At 50.0% G+C, this 17758-nt stretch overlaps 1 protein-coding gene across 2 annotated transcripts in view; it reads right to left on the reverse strand.

Annotated features, from left to right (window-relative positions):
* The window catches only part of GNA12 (G protein subunit alpha 12), a 111039-nt gene that overhangs the window by 61501 nt on the left and 31780 nt on the right, over positions 1-17758 (reverse strand). Inside the window, exon 2 of one of the 2 annotated variants that reach the window (XM_086691903.1) lies at positions 5429-5644. The exons of the other annotated variant lie outside the window; for it this stretch is intronic. Within the exon in view, the coding sequence (XP_086548029.1) occupies positions 5429-5644 (216 nt within the window). The remainder of the gene's footprint in view (positions 1-5428; positions 5645-17758) is intronic. 2 annotated transcript variants of the gene reach the window in all.

Consider the following 17758-nt stretch of genomic DNA (forward strand, 5'->3'; position numbering starts at 1 on the left):
GTCTGTCACCGGGCCTTCCGAGGGAGCCCAGCAGCCGGCCTCCGCCTGCCCACCACTGAGCCACTTCTGGAAACCTGAGAGCGGCTGCAAGCACACAGCGGTTCTGAGGCTTATGGGGGTCCTGCACTGCTCCACACCGCCCCTCGTTCCCGGGCCGGAACAGGGTGGACAGGGAACCCAGGCCAGACCGGCGGCCTCCTCCCCCTGCCACCAAGCCCGGTCTCCTCCCTGGTCCCGCAGTGGCTACGCTGGTGAGACCCTGTTGTGTCGCCACCGCCTCGTGACCACAGGGGAGGCGAACCGGCCTGAGCAGGAGAAGGGGGAGAGTGCCAAGGAAGGCACGGAGAGGTTCCCCGGTGGCCTCACGGTCCTGCACGTCTGCTGAATGCCCTCCCCCCCCCCCCCCAGCTGCCCCTCACTCCCATCTTTACACAGCTCCCCCATAAACACCTCCCCTCATCCCTCCCTGCCCGGCTGGAAGTGCCTACTTTCTCCCTTTGGGCCTAACGCAGCCTGTATCTTCCTCAATTATATTTCTTGGCACATTTCGCTGCAATTATTTGTTTGTAAATGTGTCTGTCTCACCAGCTTTCAGAACAAACGGGACTCGACCTCAGCACGGCGCCCGGCACGCAGGGAGGGCTAAGTGAGTGTCCGCCTGCCACATGGCCCAGCAAGGACCACGATGTGCAAACTCACGGTCACTATCGGGGCAGAACTTATACACAAAAGACAACGTGCCCACCTCCGCTGTACTGTAGTAACGAACGAGACCCTAATTTCAAAGTATCACAGAAAACAGGTAAGTGGTGAATATATTATCCATATTCTGTATTACAGGCACGTGAATTAGCGCATAAATCGCAGAATTCATTTAAAGACCCAAAACTGTCTTTAGTTAGCACAAGGTCATAGGCAGAGACGATACTTTCGTTCGTCTACCTACGAGGAAACCTCTGGTGTGCCTTGCTATGTCTCAGAAGCGCTGTGAAAGGTAAGATCTAACATAGTGCGGTTGTGCGCTTTGTTTCTGAGCTGCAGAGCTTATCAAATTCCGCGTGTGACTGGCAGTCGACCTCAGGGACCACACAGAAGGGCCAGGCGGCCTCCTCTTTGGAGCGGGAGGAGCCCCGGCCTGCACACCCACCCTGCTCTCTGCCGAGGAGGAAGGGCCCTCACACGGCTGTCACCAGACTAGGCCTTTCTCCTCCCTCTCCCTGGACTGGCAAGTAAACCCAGAGGGCAGAGGGGACAGGAACAGTCTAACACCTGGTGGACAGCAATTCTCAAAGCAGCTGGATCTCTCCAGTGAGACACTGTCAAGGGCCTGTCGCCTAGGGAGAAAAAAAGAAAAAAAAAAAAAAAAAAGAAAACCAAGTTGATGAAGCATCACCCTGGAAAGGATGTGACACTTGAGAAAGGTCCCCAGAGGAGAGAGAGCAAGGTCGGACTGCAGATGGGGAAGGGAAGGGCCTGGTCATGTTGCACGGAGATGCTTCTGTTCCCCACGGCGGGCCCTGCCTGCACGCCTCGGCAATAATGACCACGAAGGCCGACTGTCTCCCATTTCAATCAGATGCTCTGATTTTTAACTTATTTTTTAACTTTAGGGGGGCAGGGGGAAGGGAGAAAATGCCAAGCAGGCCCCAAGCTCAGTGTGGGGCCCGACGCAGGGCTCAATCCCATGACAGGGGCATCATGACCGGAGCTGAAATCAAGACTCAGACGCTCACCCGACGAAGCTACCCAGTTGCCCTACTGATTTTTATAAAAAAAACACACAGAAAAGTACAAAGTAGAAGAATAACAAATATTGGGGCGCCTGGGTGGCTCAGTCGGTTAAGCAGCCGACTCTTGATTTCAGCTCAGGTCACGATCTCACAATTTGTGGGTTTGAGCCCCATGTCGGGCTCTACGTTCACTGTCTGGACCCTGCTTTGGATCCTCTGTCTCCCTCTCTCTGCCCCGCCTCCGTGCCGTCTCTGTCAAATAAATAAATGTTTAAAAAAACTGAAGAAAAAAACCCAAACAAACACCTGGGGCGCCTGGGTGGCTCAGGTGGTGGGGCAACCGGCTTGGGCTCAGGTCATGATCCCACGGTTCGTGAGTCTGAGCCCCGCAGTGGGGTCCGTGCCATCAGCACAGAGCCTGCTTCGGTTCGATCCTCTCTCTCTGTCCCTCCCCGCTCGTGCTCTCTCTCCCGCTCAGAAACAAACAAACAGACGAATGAATAACAAATACGTACCTACCGCCCAGTGAACCAAACCCAGGGGCAGTTGCTCCCGGTTCCGGCGGCCGTGAAGCCTACAGGACTGCCGGGGACAGTACGCCTCTCGGGCACCGCGTCTTCGGGGAGCCTGGCTGCTGGGCGCACAAGACGGAAACAGAGGCCAGTACCCACCCTGCACCAGTGTCACCTGACCACACGCCGAGGTGAGGTCTAGATTAAAGGCTCTCGGGGACAGGCTATTGTTGGCCTTATGACTGCCACGCCCCCAGCCTATCACACCCGTGCCCAGCACAGAAGGTGCTCCTTAAGTGTTGGATGAATGAATGGAGCTAGAAAGACACAGACTGGCTTCTGAGGCCCAAGTTGCTCGCAGGGATTACTGTGAAGACGGGCTGTGGAAGCCTTAACCTCTGCGGCTTATTTCCATGTCCTTCCCTGCACGAGGCCTCGACCTCAGCTGGGAGGCAGTCATGACTGCCCCCCACATGACTGTGGAACAAGGCAGACAGGAGTCTGGCAAAACCACCCCCACACCACCCTCCCTGACAGAAGGCTTACCAAGCAAGAGCTCTGAGTAATCAGCTGTGGATGCCTACATGTGCCTCTCTGGTCAATTCTCGACAGGTAGTAGTGATTCCATGTTCTTTTTTTTTTCATTTTTTTTTTTTTTCAACGTTTATTTATTTTTGGGATAGAGAGAGACAGAGCATGAACGGAGGAGGGGCAGAGAGAGAGGGAGACACAGAATCGGAAACAGGCTCCAGGCTCCGAGCCATCCGCCCAGAGCCTGACGCGGGGCTCGAACTCATGGACCGCGAGATCGTGATCTGGCTGAAGTCGGACGCTTAACCGACTGCGCCACCCAGGCGCCCCAATGATTCCATGTTCTTTACAGGGACAAAGACTCAAACCCCAGTGTTACACGGAGATGCTGTATTCCCTAGCCGTTCCGGATGTTCCTGCTCTTTAGAAGATTAAGATTTCTTTCTGTGACAATTGCATCTTCCAGTTCTGTCGACTGTTCCACCGTTATTTTATTTTATTTTATGTATTTTAACGTTTATTTATTTTTGAGACAGAGAGAGACAGAGCATGAATGGGGGAGGGTCAGAGAGAGGGAGACACAGAATCTGAAACAGGCTCCAGGCTCTGAGCTGTCAGCACAGAGCCTGACGCGGGACTTGAACTCACGGACTGCGAGATCATGACCTGAGCCGAAGTCGGCCGCTTAACCGACTGAGCCACCCAGGCACCCCTCCACCGTAATTTTTGAAGTTAACTTGAAAAAGCATGTCAAGGTGAGAAATGTCCCTGGTTGGATCCAGCGATGGGTATTAAGGCGAGTGGGCAAAAGCTTCAGGGGCAACAGGACACCTGCATCGCCTCAAAGCACCCCCCACCCCCCACCGCGTATATGACAGTACCCGGGAGCTTGACAGCTGAAACCCAGCAGCCACGGCCTTTACTGAGCCACGAAGGCTCGCGTCGCTACGAGGGGGCACACCATCGCTTCCGCAGTTTTCTGGCCAAAAACGAATAATCTTGTCCTAACAAGGAGGAAATACCAGACAAACCCAAGTAGGGACATTCCACAAAATAACGGATCGGTGCTCTTTAATGGTGTCAAGGTCACAGAAACCAAGGAAAGATGGAGGACCGTCACTGACTACAGACTAAGGCAATGTGGGGTCCTGAGCCAGATCCTGGCACACAGGGAAGTCCCCAGTGGAAAACGGTGCAACCAGAAAAAGGTCTGTTGTTTCATTCACGATATGGAACCAACCTAAGTCTCCCGGTCACGGCGGCCGTGCTACGGCTGTGGGCCAGGTCAGCCTTAGGGGCGACGGGGTGAACAGCATATGGAAACTGAACGGAAAAAACGACCAGGCAGACCGCATAAATACATGACAAAAATACAAATAACTCATTAGAAAAAAGTGGCAAAAGCACCAAAGGCATATCCCAGAAGGCACACAGAGCCGATAAGCATCATCAGGGGAATTTCAATGACACCACGAGAAGCTACTATCACAATTTTAAAGCCAGGTAACACTAGTATCAGGGAGGACGAGAGCTAACGGGGACCCTTTTCTGCTGCTGGCAGACGTGTTACAGGGACGACCACCCTGGAACATGACCTGCTGCGTCTGGTCCATTTGGAGGCATAGGCGTCCGCGGCCTGGGCAGCCCTCCTCACCCGGTACGTGTTGCAAGGAAACCCCCGAACACACGCGTCTGGAGACACACAAGAGAGACCACAGCAGTTCTGTGTGGAGTGGCAAAACACGGAAGACGGTTCCCAAGCACAGCTTTGAGAGAACGGACGGATCCTGTTTATTCCCACCGTGGACAGACGGCCGCAGAGAAAATGAAGGAACCACAGCCACACCAGCAACGCAAATGACTTCCGAAATCGCAAGTCACAGGAGAGCATATTCACCATGAAACCATTTATATAAAGTTTGAAAGTAGACAAGACGGTTTAAAAATACATCTCGTAGCAAAACTGTCAAGAAAGGGACTGATGGTTCAAAACGTGGGGTCCCGGCTCACAGGGCAAAGGGAGTGAGAGTCACAGGTGCTTCTGGCCCCCCGGGGTGTGGGCGGACGGACGGATGGCGGGCACAGCTGCTCCTGTTACAGGGGAAGTCTGAAGCCCTGTCTAGAGCGAATGAAGGGTCGTTAGGAAAAAGCCAAACGCAGACAGGCGTGTCTTCAATGAATCTAAATGACAAAGACGACCGGGCATGTTTCAAAACTTTTGGACATTAAAACGGAAAGAACCCAAAGAGAGCAAGTGGACGGTTCGGATTAGCAAGCAAGGAGCTGATCTGGAAGGAAACAGTCACCACCTGCCAGCCAGGAGCTGCACCGTACAAGACGGAAAGCGGTTTCAAGGGGACGCTAACTTCCCACCATGAACAAGGCCTGAACGTTTTAAGCTCCTTGAGTTACACGGAGCTTTGACATACTTTGTGCTCCTTGCTCTTACTTAGCCAGAACGAACGAATGTTGCCCCTGCTGAACCATTTAGATGGCTCCATCCGCCTCCGGTGTGTTTGCTGTCGGTGGTGTTCAATATTAGGGTGTACAGCAATTTGCAGCTTGCCTGTACTTTGACAGTTTTTAAGGAACTTCTGAAGGCCAAGACCGGTCATGAAAATCACGATCGTGCAGCCTGGGGGAGGGCTCACTCACCAGCTGGAACTCGCTCCTCCGGCTAAAAGCCTCCCTGATGCCGGAGTCCCTCCAGAGAGCGCTCAGGGCGGGGACGTACAGCTGGAAGGTGGCAGGCTCCACGGGCAGCCCCGCCTTGTTCTCAAAGGCCAGGAGAAACATGCCGTGCTTCTCATTTTCCGAATACTGCCATGGGATGCCCAGCTTGTCTCGCGCATCCACGAGGACCCGTGAGCCCTAGGAGATAAAGGAGACAGAGAGGGTTTAATTACACTCCCGAGACCGCACCACGACAGAGAGCCTCGGCACAGGCCTTGACCGTCACGCAGCAGCAAACTCATAGGCTATCAACCAGGGTCTGTCTCCTGGTTCGTTTGGTCAAGTCACCCGTGTCTCAACTCGCTGAAACCTGGCAGCTCCTCGACACCAGGAGGACACGACGGTCTGAGAGCCTGGAGCGAATGGGCGAGCCACCAACAGGTGGCCAGTAACCACCAGACGGGACAAAACTGAGATGCACAAGCTGAGCGGCCTGCCCCCCCGAAACAGGGGCCCGTGGGCACATCCTGGATTGAATGCCGCCACTGTTAGTGATGAGGAGAGGCTGTTTTTCATTATTTGGCTTAGTTCCTCACTGTCAGAAATAGAGTATTCTTGGCCCCTTTCTTACCTCACAGACAGGTTAAGAAAGGGGATGGAGAAACAGCCTCAACCCAGGTAGGTGTCCAGTCTGCGGGGGACACTGTCCTGGGGATAACGGCCCCCCCTGGGCAGTAACGAGGTCCAGTTCATCATTCTCACCCCAGGGCTTCCAAATTAGCAACACCATATGGAAGCAAGTCTCTGAGTTCTTCTGAGGGGACCCAATGAACGCTCTCTGCCACCGTGAATCCTGCGGGGGGTGGGCAAAGACCAGCGGGGGGCCTGTCTGCAAAAGTCTTCACAGGCTCAGGGTGGTCTGGTGGGGCCTGGAACGGCAGGGGGCAGTAACTCGTCTGCTGGCACAGAGAACACCAGGACCTCACTGCTACTGGGCACTTGCTTTAAAAAAACAGTAATAATCAGGGCACCTGGGACGCTTAGTCGGTTGAGCGTCTGACTTTGGCTCAGGTCACGATCTCGCCATTGACGAGTTCGAGCCCCGCATCAGGCTCTGTGCTGACAGCTCAGAGCCTGGAGCCTGCCTCGGATTCTGTGTCTCCCACTGTCTCTCCTCCAACCCTCCCCCGCTCCTGCTCTGTCTCAAAAATAAACATTAAAAAATAATAATAGTAACGGCTTTAGAGGATATATGTCACATACAATCCCCCCATTTAAACTGTACAACTCAGTGGAAGTTTCACGTCCAACAACTTGGGTCAGAGAGGATTCATTCATCATCAGTGTGCCTTCCTTGTATCCCTGCTGTAGCCTGTGTGGTGTCTACAACTTTCATTTCTGCATTGAAACACTGAGCCGGATGGTAACGGGGACCAAAAAGAGTAGTGCAATTTGTCCTCCAGGTCTAGACCGGGACTGTCCGGTGACAGATGTTCCTGCGAGTTCCCTCCTCGGGGCCCACACTCGTCTGCCATCCGTAACCAGGCCCATTTCTACTGATCCACAAACACATGTCCAAGGCTCACAGGCACCATGGGTAAACAGGTTTATGAAGCAGAGTCCGATCTGTAGAAACTCGGAATCTAGCTAGGGAAACAGACCTATGAATTAAAACACAATTGAGGGGCGCCTGGGTGGCGCAGTCGGTTAAGCGTCCGGCTTCAGCCAGGTCACGATCTCGCGGTCCGGGAGTTCGAGCCCTGCGTCAGGCTCTGGGCTGATGGCTCGGAGCCTGGAGCCTGTTTCCGATTCTGTGTCTCCCTCTCTCTCTGCCCCTCCCCCGTTCATGCTCTGTCTCTCTCTGTCCCAAAAATAAATAAACGTTGAAAAAAAAAAAATTTTAAAACACAATTGATAACCATTCACCATAAAAATACTCAGAAAACTAGGAATAGAGGAGAACTTCCTTAACTTTGAGAAGACTCACAAAAACTGACAGCTAGTGTCATAATTAACAGTGAAGGACTGAATCCTTTTCTCTAAAATCAGGAACAAGAGAAGGCACCCACTTGTGGAGGTGCCAATGAATACAGTACTGGTAGTTCTAGCCAGTAATGGCAAGGTAAAGACATACAAGGTATAGAGATCAGCAAGAGGGAAAAATGAAACTGAGTCTATTTGCAGATAAAATGAAATGATGGTCTATGTGGAAAATTCCAAGGAATCTACCAAAAAAACTTCCTCGTGAATTCATTCGGCAAGGTCGCCGGATGTAAAATTAACCTATAGAAATCAACTGTCTTTCTACTTACTAGCAACGAACGTGTGGAAACTGTAATTTAAAATGCCGTATCAACAATCACTAAGAAAGTAGAAATCGTATAAAACATGTCCAGGACCTGTATGTTGAAAACTACAAAATGTTGACGAAAGAAACCAAAGTCAACCTAACAAATGGAGAGACATACCATGTTCATGGATTGGGAGTTTCAAAATAGTAAATATTTTCTCTAAATTGATATACAAGTCTAACACAATTTCTATAAATCCCAGCAAGATCTTTTAGGGGCACGAATATGGATATATGAGTGCTGTATATAGGTGTGTGTGTGTGTGTGTGTGTGTGTGTGTGTGTGTGTGTGTGTAGCTATCCCAAAATTTTTGGAAAGGTACTAGATTAGCTGCAACAATTTAGAAAAAGAAACTCAGTGAAAGGAATCACTCAACTCAATTTCAACACTTACTATATAGCTATGGTAATCAAGATTGTGCGGTACTGGTGACAGGACAGGAACAGACACATAGATCAACTGAACATAACTGCGAACCCAGAGATGGCCCCACATAAGTGTGGCCCACTGAGTTTTATAAAGATCCAATTACAGAGAGGGAGAACAGCCTTTTCAACAAATGATGCGGGAGCAACTGGGCATCCACAGGCAAAGGAAAAAAGAACCGACCTCCAACCTCACATTTTATACAGAATCCACTCAAGGCAAAACTAGAACATAGGAGAAAATCTTCCGGATCTACAGTTCGGTGAATAGTTCCTAGGTGACGCAATGCATAATTTAAAAAAGAAAACATCAAGAAACTGGACTTCATCAAAATTAAAACTGTGCTCTGCAGAAGACTCTCTGAAGAGGCTGAAAAGATGCTCTATGGACTAGGAGGCAATACCCACCACACATCTGACAAAGGACGTGAATCTAGAATTTATACAGAACACTCAAAACTCCACAGTTAGAAACACAATCCAGTTAGGAAATGGGCAGAAGACATGATGAGACGTTTCGCCAGAGAGCACGCAAGCAGGTGAGAGACCAGATGTTCAAGGCCACCAGCCATCAGGGCAAAGCAGGTTAAGACCAGAGAAGGTACCGTTACACAGTATTCAAACAGCTGAAACGAACAAACAAAACCAGTGACAACACCAGAGGGTGGTGAGGGCACAGAGGTATTTAATCTCTCATACATTGTTGACGGGATCTAAGGCGGCACAGCCACTCTGGAAACCGTTTTCCGGTTTCTTAAAAAATTAAACCTGTATTTATCAAACAATCCAGCCATCTCACTCCTGGGCACTGACCTCAGAGAAATGAGAATTTACGTCCGCACAGAAACATGTGCAAGAATGTTCATAGCAGCTTTATTCATAACAGCCTAGAGCTGGAAACAGCCCCAAAGTCCTTCAATAGACAAATGGTCACACGCTGTGGGGCCCCCGTACCAGGAAAAAGGACATGGCAGTAAAAGGGAATGAACACTTGATTCACGGAACAACCTGGACGGGGCTCAAAAAAAATTATGCTGAGTAAAAAAAAAAAAAAGCCAGTCTCAGAAGATCACATGCTACGTGATTCTGTGTAGACTATTCTTGAAGTGACAAAATTATAAAGACAGAACACAAATTAGTGGCTGCCAGGGACTGGGAACGGCAGAGGAAGCAGGGGGGTGGGGGACGGTCCCAGGGTAGCTGGAGATCCACACACACACACACACACACACACACACACACACAGTAACAATGTCAATTTCCTGATCGTGATAGTGCACTGGAGTTCTAGAAAATGTAACCACTGGGGAAAACCGTGATACCTCTCCCCTGCTATCTTTGCAAGTGCCTGGGAACCTAGAATTAGCTCAAAATATATTTTTATTTTATTATTTTTTAAGTTTATTATTTATCTTTGAGAGAGCGAGCACGAGCGGGGGAGGGGCAGAGCGAGAGGAAGAGAGAATCCCAAGCAGGCTTTGCGCTGTCAGCATGGAGCCCGACCGGGGTGGGGGGGCAGGGAGGCGGGGGGCTTGATCTCACGAACTGTGAGATCATGACCTGAGCTGAAATCCAGAGTCAGACACTTAACCAACTGAGCCACTCAAGCGCCCCCAAAACGTTTTTTCAAAAGCTAACTAGCAGCCATGACAGTAAATGTTCCGATTTCGTGGTACGGAAAGGTAAGGTTTACCGGGGGTGGGGTAGGAGGGTGGAGATTAGCAGGAAAATGAGACGGATGGGCCTGAAGCGCAGGTTAATTTCAACCTGGCACCAATGGACTAGAACCCACCCAGAGGAAAACAGGACTTGAATAAATCCTCAGCTCTCCTTCCTCTGGGTTCCAACCACCCCATTCCTCCCTCTGGGTCCTTCCCGTCTCCCCATTTTCTGACAACGTCACACCAAACTCCCACCTGCCCAAAAGGACAGTCTCGAAAAGCTTCAAGAACCCAAGAGAACAAAGATGTTTCACATTCTCCACATTATGCGGGACAAGAAACATCTGAGTACAGAGAAGGCAGAAGAGACCTCTCTGCTGAGGTTCTTGGCACAGGGTCACAGCACCCTTGTGGAAACCAGACAAAGGCTCCCACCGTCCTCGCACACAAGGCCCCTCTTCCGGCAGAGGGGCTGGGTCGGGATTCGAGCCCTCCCCCGGCCCCAGCCCCAGGTCAGGTGACCAACCCAACTACCTCTCCTGAAAATCCAGCCCGCTCAAGTTCAACTCAGGAAATGCGGTCTGACACACAGTGCCCTTCTGACACATCAAAAAGTCTGGCTTGACAAGGAGCACATCCTCACTCACACAGTGAACTGAACCTCTGCTCCCGGGGGGTTTCATTTTCATGTGTCAGAGATGAAGGCAGGGAATCAAAACGGACTTGGAGGCCCGAGCGATCGTTTCCAAGACTGCTTTCAACACTGCACCAACCAGGCCTTGCCTAATTATTGGGGTGAACACAAGTTTGGCTTAAAACACCCTGGTCTATCCAAAAGCAGCCTGTGTTCCCACCACACACTACCACCCAGGCAAGCTTGGACACGGTCCAATGAACTTCACCCAAACACGAAGAAAAGGCTCCTTATTTCTCTCTCTTTAAAAACCCAGGGAAAGTGAGAAAACTGCTGACGAACTTTGAATTACTCTGGTTAGCTAGAGTCGTTTTCTGTATCGACGTCTCTACATGTGGAGGAGAAAAGTACCGAGAAAAGAGAGGTCTCTTTTGCCTTTTTACGTGTGTCCCAGTGAAGAACCATTCTCTGCCACCTTTATTCTGAACACCCAAAATGGACATCAAGGAGAGGTTTCCCCTTTGGGACATCTGCCTAAAATCGGGGCCCACTTTTTCTTCCTTTTTAGACAGAGTATCAAGTCTTGGGAATGTTCTGCCTGCTGTGCTTTTGCAGAACGGATCGTTACAGGTGTCGCCATCATTGTATGGAGCTGCAGTGCTTCCAAGACACCAGAATATAGGAGGCAGGCTGCAATTAGCACCTTGCCTCATTTCTTCCCACCAAAGACCTACTTCCTGAAACACAAAGCCAAGAAAATCCTAAAATCCACATATACTCAGTAAGAAAAAGAGGAGAAGTTAAGGGAGAAGGCAGTCTGCTTGTGTCATTCATCGTTCTCTCAGTAACAATGTTACACAAGTATTCACTTTTTGATAACCATACATTTTATTCAGTTACCTAAGGGGAACAGTTAAAAGTCTGAAGTCGTTTGGTGACTTCATCTCAATACTATGTAACACTTTAAACTGTTTTAAGACGACTTCCAAATCCAGCCACTGCAACTTCTGGTCAAAGAACAGAGTCCCGGTCTGCTGGGGATGTACAACTGGGTGGGTGTGTGGGGGGGGGGGGGGTTCAGCTTTATTGGATGGAGACCCAAGACGGCAAATCCTGTCATCTCATTTCAAGCTACATGTGCTGAGTTTAGTCCCCAATCAAAGCGAATCTTTTCGGCCACTCCTCACTAAGCTCTTCCCACAGCAAATTCCAGAGCCCAGACACACCTAAAACGCTGGCAGATCAAACGAGCTGTTCCTGCAGAACGAAGGCCGCAGGTGCGCGAGGAACCCGGTGAGGCCCGAAGGTGCCCCCCCACCAGCCACAGCCCATCTCCTCGGAAAGCGGCTGCTGCTTTTTCTTTAAACCCACCAGGGCCGGGTTGTGCGCCTTTGGCCACCGTCCAAATAAAAGAAACGCTGCCAGAAATGTAAACAGGATACACTTCAACTGCACGAGTCCAGCAAGGAGGGGCCGAGGGCTCCTCGCAGATTCTCTCTGGAATGAAGGGGAGGAGAGCTCCTAATTCAGAGGTCAGAGCAGCCGCGAGGGAGGGCCGGGGAGGGCCGGTACTTCCGGGGCAGACACGACAGCACCCCCCTCGTCCAGCCCCCCCCCCACGGCACCCCATGGTGCCCCCCCCCCACGTGCGTGTGAGCTTTGGGAACAAACACACTAACAGACGTTCCTCCCACCCGCAGAGCTCGCCCTTCAGGCAAAGACAGGCACCAGGGAAGGGGGTCAAGAGCCAAAGAGGTGGTAAGAGTGGCACCTGCCCGAGGGCCTTCTAGAGGGAGAAGTGGCACAGGGGCAGGAGAAGGGTCGTGCGTGTGGAGGATTTACTCCGCAGAAGCAGGAAACCAGGAAAGGTCTGGAAGGAGCGGCTGCGGCAGGTGCGGTGGGCGGGGCAGGTGCAGGTTCAGGTGCAGGGGGGCGGTCGGAAGGCCACCCCCAAGGAAGAGGGGAGCAGCCCCCAAACGCAGAGGGCCGCAACCACACCACCAAGCAGCTCTCTACACGGAGTCCAGAGGAGGGTCTGGCTTGGGCCGGGGGGTGGGGGGGGGGGGGGCTGGGTAAGCGGAAGGCAAACTAGATTTAATGGGACGGGAAACCCGAGGCAACGCTTCCAGGAAATGGAACGGTCAGAGGAACCCTGGGTTGAGGCAAATGCAAACTGTCGTCTGGAGCGTTCTCCGGCACCCGGGGAAGGCTGGTGCTCCTGGAAGCTAAAAAACACATCCGTAAACAAACAAGGAATTCAGCATCAGCTCAGAATTCCTCAGATCTCCTCCGGTGGAATGTGAAAATCCACGCTGCATCTCACAGCTCAAGAGCCAGCAGGCTGGGGACTTGTGAGGTCACCTCCCAGAGCCACACAGAGAGCAGTGTCTCCTCTTCCTGTTCAAGGTGGAGGCTCCAAGCCCGGAACCCACTTGGACTAAACATTCACTAAACGTTCCATGGACAAGCTCTAGCACCAGGGGGAGCAGAGCCTTCCTGGTCAAGTACGGAAAATAAGAAAGCAATCTGAGAATAATACTAAATATGATTCCAAGGGGGAAAACGTCCCACAAACACCACAAACAGGTAACACAGCTTAATGCACTAATTCGGTGCTTTCACAATTCAAATTTCAGTGCAGTACAAAATTCAGCATGAAATAACGTAGCAGGCTTTTAAATAACTAAATAGAACATAACGGTAAATATCTGAATAACTTATAAATAACAACAGCCAGTGTTTCATGGAAATCCTGTTTTAGTTAAAGGAAGATCTGTACATATGCAGGGCGCCTGGGTGGCTACTTGGCTGAGTATCTGCCGTGTGACCAACACTGTGTTAAGTGCTCAGCACCCATTCAGCTCCTTCCGCTTTTTAACCCTGTGAGGGGAAGAGTTACTATGCCCATTTTACAGATGAGAAAACTGAAGCTCCATCACAGCCAGTGAAGTGTGATTCTGTGATTCTAAAGCTGGTGTTTTCTATCTATATTCTTTATGTCTACGCGTCTATCAGGGGAATGAGGGAAGGAAGACAGGCAGGAGGCAGGTGTTCACACAGCTGACAGCAGGCTCCAAGACTACGCCTGAACTGACCTTTGGGGACCTGACATTGGCTGGTATTCTCCAGAAGATTAAAAAAAAAACAATAATTAAAATCTACAAGTATGGGATATGCTTATGCCTGGCTCAGTTACACAGAATTTAATGAGTTCAGATGGTACCTTAATCTTCAAAGAGTAAAAACCTTTCATTCATGTGAACTACCTTAGCAGCACAGAATTCGAACATTCGATGGCTTTCTGTCCAACAGGGAGGCCCTGAGCCACCATGGCCACTGAACGGTACAGGAGTGGCCAGTCTGAATTGAGGTGTTATAAATACATACCAGATTTCAAAGTCTTAGCATGAAAAATATAAAGTCTTAGCATGAAAGATATACATAAATATCTTTTACTTTTTAATTCTGTTTACATGTTGAAGTAATATTTTGATATCTTGGGTTATCAAAATGTATTAATTTTCTTCCTTTTACCTCTCTTAACGTGGCTAAGTCAAAGTATGAATTTGCGGCTCATGGTACATTTCTGTTGGACTGAATCGCTATACATTTCTTAAAATGGAATTTGTTTCTTTCTGATCATAAAAATATTTTTAGTGCAGAAAGGAGAGGGAGGAAACATAGAAATGTATTAAGAAGAAAATGAAATCCTTGGGGTACGCTGGGTGGCTCAGTCTGTTGAGCGACTGACTTCAGCTCAGGTCACGATCTCACATTTCGTGAGTTCGAGCCCCACATCGGGCTCTGTGCTGACAGCTTGGAGCCTGGAGCCTACTTCGCATTCTGTGTCTCCCTCATCTCTCTGCCCCTAACCCACTTGCATTCTGTCTCTGTCTCTCTCAAAAATAAACAAACATTAAAAAAAGTTTAAAAAAAGAAAATGAAATCCTCAAGAATACTACTATTTAGAAATGACTGTTGTTAATGTAGAGTGTTACCAGTCTCCTTCTTTACAGACATTCCCTTTGTGTGTAGAAACATTTTAGAAATCTGCAACAACATTTCTAGCAGTATCTCAAACATTTCCCCGTGTCATTAACTATTTCAAAACTTCAGGATTTGTAACTGCTGCGTGATAATCCAACATATGGGATGGGCTATAATTAGACTGATCCCCTGTTGCTGAACATCTGAGCAGCTTCCAGAGCATGGCAAGCGTGAACCGCAATATGCCAGGAGCTGGCCGGTCGGGCAACATCCACACACATCTCACTATTCTCCCGTGACAGATTCCTCTAAGTCGCATTATGGGATTCCTGGGTCAAAAAGTGTGCACAGTTACTTCTGAGGCTTTTGATAAACATTACTGAACTTCTCTCCAGAAACGGCTGCACCAATTTAATCATTTATATCTGGTAATTTTTCATTTTCCTAAAATTGATTCTTTTTTTAAATTGGTCTCTTTGGTTTTTCTAAAATTATCCTCCAATGATATTTAACCAGTCCCATCTTTAAATCATGGCGACAAGGTAATCACAGTAATTAGCAACTGTGAAAATGAAGCAAATTTAGGACACACACATATACACACTGACAACCCAAAGTCAGAAAGAAACAGAAAATTAAGACATTTCGCTACTCTACTTCTAATATATTTTTATATAAGCATTCTCTTTCCTCTAAGTCCTAATGATAAAACGTGAATAAACCAAATAAATCAAATAACCAATGAAAATGAATTAAAAATAGATAAAGTAATAGAGTAATTGTTAATAAAAATGCTTGGTTTTCTCAAGTCCTTTGCTTCCAATCAGAACAAAGACGTGTCGGTCCTTCCAGTAAAGCAGCTCGAATCAAAGCAGACAGAAGATGTAAACGTGTTAGCCTGAATTCCTAGAAGGTTCCCAATCAGGAGACCTTGAATTTGATGGGAGAATTAACATCACTTCTTATCTGGAGGGACAGAAGTCCCTCGAAACAGTGCGGCACTGAGATGAAGCGTCAGAGGAGAAAACTCGCTCGGACGACACACAGGCGTGCGACTGCTCTCACTCCCTCTGAAACCATCCGATGGGAAGGTGGAGGCTGGCGACAAGACTAGCCGGAGAAAAGTTAAAAGCCGGCAAACTTACTATTGCAGAAAATAAACAGCCCCCCAGAGGCATCTGCACATGTCAGCAAGTCCACCTCCGGCGTGAGGCTCACGCCGAACCGTTAAGACACCGCAGCCTTTCAAGTCAAGTCTCAGGCATAAACACAGGCGGGCGTGACAGGACAGGAGAGGCGGTACTGGGCTCCCTAGAAGGAGCTGTGGAACGTCGCACACCCGGCGTCCTGGCCCCACGGAGGAGCCACAAGCCCTGTCATTACTTGCGCCGTCCCCTTCCTTGTGGGACTCCAGCTGCTCTAGGAGGCACCGCTGTTTGGGCGTCCGGCCTCGTGGACTGGACCAAGAATAGTGCTGATGGCGGAAAACCGTAGCTTGCGAGAGGTCTCGGCGCTGACCCTTGGGATTCTCTCCCTCCCTCTCTCTCTGCCCCTCCCCTGTTCTCACTTTCTCTCTCTCAAAATAAATAAACTCAGAAAAGACACACAAAAAAACCACCAAGGAAGCGAGTTCATGGCAGTTCCTGCTCAAGCCGTACAAGAGCCTTCCTCCTCGGCACAAGAGCCCAGGTCCTGGAAGGGGCCCAGCAGGTGCCACGTGACCTGACCCTGTTGTCTGTCCGACCTCACTTCCTCCTCCTCCTCCTCCTCCTCCTCCTCCTCTCCCCTCCCTGCTGGCTTCAGTCACATGGCCTTGCTGCTTCTGCCTCTGGGCCTTTGCACTCCTGGATCCTGATGGCTGAAACCCTTTTGGCCTAGATAGCTCTAGACTGCCTTAGATAACGCACTCCCTCAGCTCCATTGATTCTACATTCAAAGATCAGCAAGGCCTTCCCTGGGCCATCTTATCCACGGCTGAGACCTTCTCCCCCCACCCCCCGCCCCCCCACCCCCCACAAGCCCACCTCTCCCGTCCCTTCCCCGCTTTCTGGCTCTCTTTAGCACTTCCCACTCGCTGGCTAATGGACCCTATGGTTAATCATTCATCTTGTGGATTATCTCTCTCCTCCCCAGTGGACAGCAAGGCCCCTGAGGGTGGGACCCTTGGTCTGTTCAGTCCCATATTCCCGGGGCCTGGCACACAGTGGGTGGTCTACTTGCTGAAAGAATAAATGCCTGGATTTCAGGTTCCTCATCTGCTAGACAAGGATAACCTTCCTTTCTAGACCCAAGGCTGCAGCACGGATACTGCAGGGGGCAGATATTTGTACACTAACAATTAGATTTGTCTCGTACCCAAAGTGATCAGACGGTACACCAACCAAGTATCACCAATCATTTCAATTTACTTCTCACTGGAAACCTTACCACATGAGGAATCATCACGGAGATTAATAAGTTAATACTGGCTCATGTATTACTTGAGAGTAATTTAGTTGTATAACGGGTCTGGAAATTCCTCTAAAAACTATCTCCCTTCCGTATGTCAAAGATAAAAAGCCCGATTACAGGAAAAGTTCAACCGAAGAGACAGCTTAATTTACCGGAGCGAGTAGATTAAAACTGCAGTGCGATCGAGTTTAAATCAAAGAGATGCCCCACATCTGTGTCTCGCTTCTTTCCAGTATACAAATGCTTTTGTGATCAGTAAGATACAAATAAATCTTTATTTGAAAGCATAACGAACAGTCTCCCAGTGTTGTACCCACTCCCGACAGCAGACCCACCCGCAGTCCCTGGCAAGATGGCAGCAACAAACAGGAAGGTGTATGTATCCCCCTCAGCAGGGGTACCGAGGCCAGCAGCTCGGCCTTTCCAGACGGTACGTGCAGACAATCTGAAGAAATGAAGTCTTCTGACGGTGACGTGAGGAGACTTCATCGAACAGCAAAAGGAGATTAGAATGTGGGAGAAAACGCAGACGCCCCGGCCCCAAATCCCCAGGCGGCAAGGCCGGATCCAGACAGGAAGCCTCGGCTCCAGGCAGGGACCGGTGCCCCGGGTGGGCGCCCTGCAGCGCGCCTTCCGCACCAGCCCCGCAGCCCGGGCCTCGGGGTGCAGCCGCTTTCTCCACGGCCCAGGGAGCCCCGAGGCAGCCAAAGGCAGTGGGTGTGTAAGAGGGACGGGGAGAACACGCTTGCGGCTTATTACTCAGATGGGCTGTTAAAGGACCTTCTACCAAATGTTTGTCTACC

The sequence above is a fragment of the Puma concolor genome, chromosome E3, assembly GCF_028749965.1.
Source record: "Puma concolor isolate L17-30 chromosome E3, mPumCon1.1.hap2, whole genome shotgun sequence".
NCBI lineage: Eukaryota > Metazoa > Chordata > Mammalia > Carnivora > Felidae > Puma > Puma concolor.